Source organism: Physella acuta, unplaced genomic scaffold (genome assembly GCF_028476545.2).
Source record: "Physella acuta isolate Inbredline_101_S28 unplaced genomic scaffold, ASM2847654v3 ptg000688l, whole genome shotgun sequence".
NCBI classification, from domain to species: Eukaryota; Metazoa; Mollusca; class Gastropoda; family Physidae; genus Physella; species Physella acuta.
The window spans coordinates 61,697-69,096 of NW_026732207.1; the positions used below are offsets into that span (position 1 = coordinate 61,697).

Here is a 7,400-nt window from a genome sequence, read left to right on the forward strand (position 1 = left end):
ATTTAGCGGTTTACTTTCAAGCCGTAATTAATATTTGATGGTGATAATTACAGGAGTTCCGAACTAGACTTAAGTTTTAGAATCTAGATTCTAGATATCTAGATTTACTTTGCCCAGTGAAAGTTTGATAAACAAAATATGGCAGAAAATTCTAATAGAAACGCCGCTTGTAAGCCTCAATTTGAAAACCCCTGCCCTCCCAGCATAAAAAAAGCTTGCCCTGCACAGAAAGAGAAAGAAACAGAAGCTGAGTAAGTTTGCTTAGCTAAGTTTAAGTTTATTAAGTAGATCTAAGTTACTTAGCCTCTAAGCTAAGTTCAACAAGTTGTTAGGAACAATGTTAGGTATTACAATTATTAATGGAGGCGAGCGAGTTGACGAGATTCCGTCCCCAATGTTGTTGACATGGAATAAAAACGTGCTTTTTAGATTTAGACCGTAAAAAAAAATAAAAAATAAAAACTTAAGCCTAAAATTAATTTAGAAATTTTATATTTTTAGAATAAATGTTATAAAAGTTGCAAATCCAGAGAACTTGAAAATAATTTGTTGAGTTTAAGGCTACATTTCTATTTATTTTCATCAAGCCTAAGTTATAACCGGATGTTTCACTTTCGTAAGACAAATATTGATTGGCTGTAAAGTAACTTAGTGATCGATAACTATTTGTTTACAAAACTTTGCAGATCAAGTTTTTAAATTACAATGCAAATTTAAAACCCCATGACCTAGTTTTCTATTTTTAGCTTACAATGTGTACAATAAAATCAATGGCGGCCTATCCAATAGCAGGATGCCATTGTTTATGTCGCCATTACACGTGAAAACCAAATTGTTTTTGCTTTTTTTTTAATTTTTATTTAGTTACCGAAAATATTATAAACATCAAATACATCCAATCTTTAGTAAAGTCCGAAAAAAACCAGATAGACAGGATTTTATAACCATATTAATTGTAACTACGCTGTGCATGATTTTTAAACGAATTTATACACCTCTCAAATACCTTTGAGACTTTTCTCGCTGGTGTCCATTAAGTGTTAGTATTTTAAGTTACGGCTTAGACGGTAATCTAAGGTTGGTAATCTATCGTTTTGGGTACGTAAAATCGCCCGCGGCTATTTATGTACGAAAACGTTACCTCATTGTCAAGGCTTTAATAGAAGTATATTGTCATACTTTTGTGTCAAATATTATAGATAAATGAATAATAAACCTAAATCAATGGCTAAATATATCGATATAGGCTAGAAATTAACTTTAAACAGCAGTGTCTGAGAGCAAGATTTGCTATATATTATATAAACAGCAGCCATTTGTAAAATAGAGTGGCTTCCCCCTGAATCTGGCGCTAAAAGCTTATAAAAATCAAACTTAGACAAGATGGCTGCTATATAGTAAATGAGCATGGTTGCATCTGTTGGAAACATCGCTAGTCTTCATTTATTACGAAAAAGTTTTAATTCAATTGTTTAAAAACAGGTACATAAATGAATCAAGGAAACATTTTTGAATTTTTTAAAACATAAATCCTCCTCAAAATGTGAAATAATTATTAAAATTTAAGGAGTCACCTGTTTTTCACATTACAAATTGCGGGTGATTTTACGTACCCAAAACGATAGATTACCCTAAGGTTTTAGCGTAGGCGTAACCGTAATCAATTCGGCCGTCACTAGATCTAGTATTAAATTAATAATTATGTACTTAAATTATGTACTAAATGTAAATAATATGTAGATGTAGGGATAAGGTAACTAATAAAATGGCTTAAATAAATATGAGTGTATTTTTGCCTATTTTACTAAAATACTAAAGAAAAAAAAGATAATTGAATATTAAACCAAAGTTATTAAGTTAAGGGTTAAATTTAAATCAATGAAAATGTCATGAAATTAAGGTTTAACAACAATGTTCCATCTAAATTTTCTATTAACTTAAAAACAGCAACCATCTAAAGAAAATATTATTTTGAGTCATTTCCCTTTAATTTCTATTTGTATGGAAATGTATTGATGTTTGCTATTAAATTTAATTAAATACGATTGTCTTGTGTTTAAATACAAAGCATGCGTTTTTTAAAAAAAAACAAACAAACATTTTGTCCTTTGAACAATTTATATTGACCGACAATAAACATCAGTTCTAGAATTATTATTATGAGATACAATTTATATACATTAAGAGAGTCCCTATTTTTTATTGAGCTACCACTACATAGATCTATCTAATGTTTATAAATATTGGTTTGAGTTAATTGTTAATTGTCTAATAGGAACGGCGCTTGTAAACCTCAATTTGAAAACCCCTGCCAAGCTTGTCCTGCACAGAATGAGAAAGAAACAAAAACTGAGTAAGTTTGCTTAGTTAAGTTTATTAAGAAAGTTACTAAGCCTCTAAGCTATGTTCGACAAGTTGTTAAGAACAATAAATACCAGTTCTAGAATTATTATTATGAGATAGAATTTATTTACATTAAGAGAGTCCCTATTTTTATCGAGCTACCATTACATGCCTAAATCTAATGTTTATTTAAATATTAGTTTGAGTTAATTGTTATTGTTTGTTTGCTATTTTCATTTCATATTTTCATGTTTAATTAGTGATTTAATCATAAATGACGTCACGTTTTTCGACCTCTCTTCACCTAACCACCCCTCCCACATTTTCGCTGTCACGAAATAGTCGTAATGTCGAAAATTACCTTTTTGCCCTGCCTGTATTAGGCAAAATACATAAAGTTTCACTTTTCTTACCCTCCCCCTTCCCACGTAAAACATTGTCTCAAAACCAGTTACTCCACCCCTTAAGCGCGTGATGCCATTTATGGTAGTATTTTATCAAAATCGTAGATACGTATCAACTTTTGAGCGATTTCCGATAACCGGAAATGGTACTTTTTTCACTTTGAATTTTTCAAAAGCCTATAACTAGGGTACTATTTTAGATAGATAAATGAAATTTCACATGTAAGTAAAAGATCTAATCCTCTACCTTCTATCAAATTTTGAGTAATTTCCGTTGAATGGAAGTAGTAATTTACGCTATTTCCGATTTCTCAAAAAAAATACGCTTGTAAATTTATAAAGTACTAATAATATTCCGCACTATTATGCACATTTTGTTTTGGCGTTCGCTTGGTGCGCCATTCTTTTTTCTATGAGGTTATATTCTATTTTAAAAAAATTAAGTATTTAAAATGGATTAAAAATCATAACTATATCCCGAGTTCCCATTCCCTGTTGTTTTATATAAAAATATTCAAGAAAGTTTAGGGGAGATCACTCCCGGTTTATTTTACTTTTTAAACATTTTTATTTACCAAAAATAATACATTTAGTAAAAACCACTAATAACCTCACAATAAAGGTTTCATAACACTTAGGTCTATTTTAAATTCTCAACATGATTTTTAAAATGGCTGCATCTATTTGGACCCGGGTCCTTATAGCCTAGGCCGCTATTCAGACCAGCCAATAGATTTGTTAAGATTTAGTTCAACATGTCTTTTAAGATACAGAATATATTTTGTTGATGCGATTTTTGTTGTTGTAATTCCACATATCTAGAGATCTTGCTTTAAATACCAGATGTATTTTCTGCCAAATGTCACGGTGAACGGGAGTCGTTAAGTCTATGGTATGAACTTCTCTGACCAAGTGAATGTTGAACTTGCATGAAAAAAATGTACTTTATTTTTTTTTCTTTTCTTCTGTTAAACATAATTTGATTTATAGGCCTATCAGTCCAAATAATAATAAAAAAAAATTGTATAAATTGCTGAATGTAGGCTACAGTCTACAACTTCCGGGTCTGTTTTCTTGAACACTAATAATAATCGCATGCATGGTAGTACGCTATATTGGAAGCAATATATAACATGACCCCGAATACGTTTTCATCATGCTGGGTTGGGGGAGGGGGAACATTGAGGTCTCTAGCAATGGTCTTGCTATGACTTATGCTATACGTCTGCACTATTCATATCTAAAACAATGTGAACTCACCATGAGCCTAGCTAGACAGTGTCAGTATATTTCTCGCGTCGACAAAAAAAAACAACATGTGCAGCGATCATAGGAGCAATCGTGTTTATATTTGGCACATTTAAAAATCTAAATCTAAAATAAAATTGATATAGAATCTTTAAAAAACAGTTTAAAATAAATAAATCGTTAAAGCATCTTTTGAGGCAGAACTACAAACTTTGTTTGAATACTTTTCTTCTCGCACAAAACTGTTTTAGATCTACCAGGAGCAAGCAGAGGGAAATCCTGGTTTAGAACCAATAACGCACAGCATGCGGGAGGCACAAGAATCCTGATTAAATAATTTTGTATATAGAGCTAAATATAGGGTATTTAGAAACAGAAGCCACTAACACAAAACAATTTAACACACACAACAAACTACTAACAAACCCACAAGAAAAAAAAAAAAAACTTAAAAACTTTAATTTTAACACAGGTTATATAAATGTGTAACTAGACCAACCCTAATTCGGGTCCGAATAACAGCCATGGCTATCGGGGCACAGGTCCTAATAGCGACCGGGGTCCGAGTAGCCACTGTCTTTTAAAATATTTAGGCCTAATTTAAAATTTACCATTGATAACTATTAAAACCAAGTTTACTTAGTTTGGTGTTTAGTTTAAGTAGTCTAAGTCTGTTTTAACTTTAAATTCTGTGAAAATTCCAAATAGAAGTGTGTTTAAAATATAGATCTATCATTTCTGTTTAATAAAATATTTTAAATAGGCCTATATTCTTTGATTTTGATGTGAATAATTAATTACTGAACAGTAAGCTGGTACATTCTTTTAGGATTGATTTACATAAACTTCAAACTATTTAGATCTATAAGACATGTTAGATTTGTTTAGTGAATTCCATCTTAGTTTATTTTATCTTGTGTTATATTTGTAAACTTTGAAGGTATTATAAAGTTCCACTGATTGAAATTTCACACATTTTAAAGCCACTTATTTATTTTCAGGTCAGAAGTTAAGTTGAAAAAGATGCCTTGGTCACCCCCTTTTGATGCAAGATTCCCTAATCAAAATCAGACAAGGTTGGTTTTATTATTGTGCTTACAGTTTTATTAGATAATTTTATCTAAGTATGTTAATATTTTAAATGATGGCGTGGCCTAGTGCTAGACTGCTAACCTGAGAGTCTCCAGTTTGAATCTGGGTTCTATTCAATGCAACGTCCCTGAATCCACCTAGCTCTGATGGGTACCTAACTTACATTAGGGAAATAAAGGTAGCTGGGCATAATGCTGACCACACTATCCCTTCATATGCTGAGGTTTCTACTTCATCTGCCCCAAGATGTCAATATTTTACATTTTATGTGTACATGTCTTTTCAATTGTGTGTTGCAGAAACTGTTGGCAAAACTATGTTGATTACTTCCGTTGTCAGAAAATAAAAGGTGAAGACTATGCCCCTTGTGAATACTTTAAAAAAGTATATTCACATCTATGTCCTAAATTCTGGGTAAGATATTTTAAAGTTAGCTAGATTATCTTTAGTAGTATATATTTGATATTGTTGGAAGTAAAATATCTGATTATGTTGTATTTGTTTTATTTGACTTGTATTTTGTAATTAAAATTTTCTATTTTAATATTTAGGTAGAGGAATGGGATGATCAACGTGCAAGTGGTACTTTTGCTGGCAGAATTTAACAACATGCTGTATTCCTTTCAAGTTTGGTAATAGTTTGATCAGCAGCATACTGTTAGTACAGAATTTACAAATGATTGTCTTCAGGATATGTTAATAAATTTGGGTTAAGTTTTCAATTTGTTGTTCCCTGCTTACTGAAGTGTGAAATGAATATGAGTAAAGAAGTTATTTTTTTCATGTACTTTGTAAGAGTACAGCAGTTAGATGGGTCCACCAGTGAGTGCCTATGACAATGTGGTTGAAACTTCCTAAATTGTATGCAAACAGCTCTTTTTATTGTGCATTTAAAAATTTAAGAAATATTTTTAAAAAATTAGTATATTTTCCCACCAGCAAGCTTAGTCTGAATTCTAAAAAGCAATTTTTTCTATGTATGAAGAATACTCTAGAAATTGCCTTAACTTCTCTGTTAACTTGTGAAGCTACTTTATTGAAAATATTTTCAAAATTATTCTGAGTTAGCTACCCTTTTGTACTTAACAGTTAGTAGGCAATGAGTTTACTGGTTTCTGTAACTCCCGGCATCATTGCTGATTGTTAAAACATTGACGCTGTCAGGATATGCTGCTATATCTGGTGAGAAAAGTTTGTAAACAGAGCGCACACTACAATAAGCTCTCATTGATATTTATGCACAAAATAAAAAAAGTAGGATGCATACTAATTCTAGAACACACTGATTTAAGAACTGATGATTAGTATTGGCGAAAAACAGACTGAACTTTTATTATTATAATGTGTAATTAATTAATAACAAGGTTGTAATGTAATAATTATTACATCATTTGGATTTGAATAATCTTTTTAGTTTTTAATTACATACCTTTCTATTTATTTATCTAAGTTATTTAGATGTTATTTTAGGAGCAGGGTAAGGTTACAGCATTTTGTTTGTTACAAGGGAAGAAATAAAAAAAAATGAGCATAAAATTAAAAAGCATGACACATTATGGACTTAACTTGGAGTGATCTCCCTAAACTTAATTTGATGTGGGCTGTTGTTGATTCCCTATGCTCCATGAGAATGATGATGGGGGGAGATGGTGTCATTGATGTGAACATGCATCACTTTGGCCTTGAGTGTTCCATGTTTTGGTGACCAATTTTTATTGCACTAAGTCAAGCTTCATACGGCAACACAAAATCTAAGTCTGTTGTCAATTTAGTAATATGACCTGGAAGTCTCGAGTTTGGGTCCCTGGTCTGAGTCTGTAGAACATCCATGACCATCCTTTTATAATTACAGGCAGAGGTTAATTAGCATACGAACTCTACTTCATTTGCCCTATGGATAGTTAAGTCTGATAAGGGAATAGTTTTTTAAAGTGAGAAATTAATACAAGTAGGGATGTTGTTTTTACTTTGAACTTTCTAATGGTACAATATTTAGCTGAGTAAACCAGTGAGTGTCTGAGACATCTTGGTTAAAGCTTAGTTTTTTAAGCCATTTTATTGTTTAAAAATATATAAATAAGAAGCCACACTTGAAATAATTATTTAATTTTTCCTACACTCAAGTTTATTTTAAATTACTTAAATTAACATGAACCGATTGTCCTGTTGTGTCTCAAGAGTAGTCTAGGAATTGTCTGATCAGCTCCAATAACCCTTGGAGCCATTATATTGAAAATGGTTTAATTATTCTGGGTTGTTACCCATTTCGACCTGGCTGTTAATAGTGAAGATGAAATTGAGTTCACCTATTTC

The 7,400-nt window shown here is 31.4% G+C and overlaps 1 protein-coding gene across 1 annotated transcript; it reads left to right on the forward strand.

Annotated features, from left to right (window-relative positions):
* LOC131949309 (cytochrome c oxidase subunit 6B1) lies at window positions 1–5,805 on the forward strand. The gene is made up of 5 exons (XM_059311127.1): window positions 1–251; window positions 2,276–2,353; window positions 4,997–5,071; window positions 5,387–5,501; window positions 5,639–5,805. Exons 1-5 carry the CDS (start codon window positions 139–141, stop codon window positions 5,690–5,692), a joined length of 435 nt encoding a protein of 144 aa, XP_059167110.1. The 5' UTR covers window positions 1–138; the 3' UTR covers window positions 5,693–5,805.
* Window positions 5,806–7,400: the final 1,595 nt, after the last annotated feature.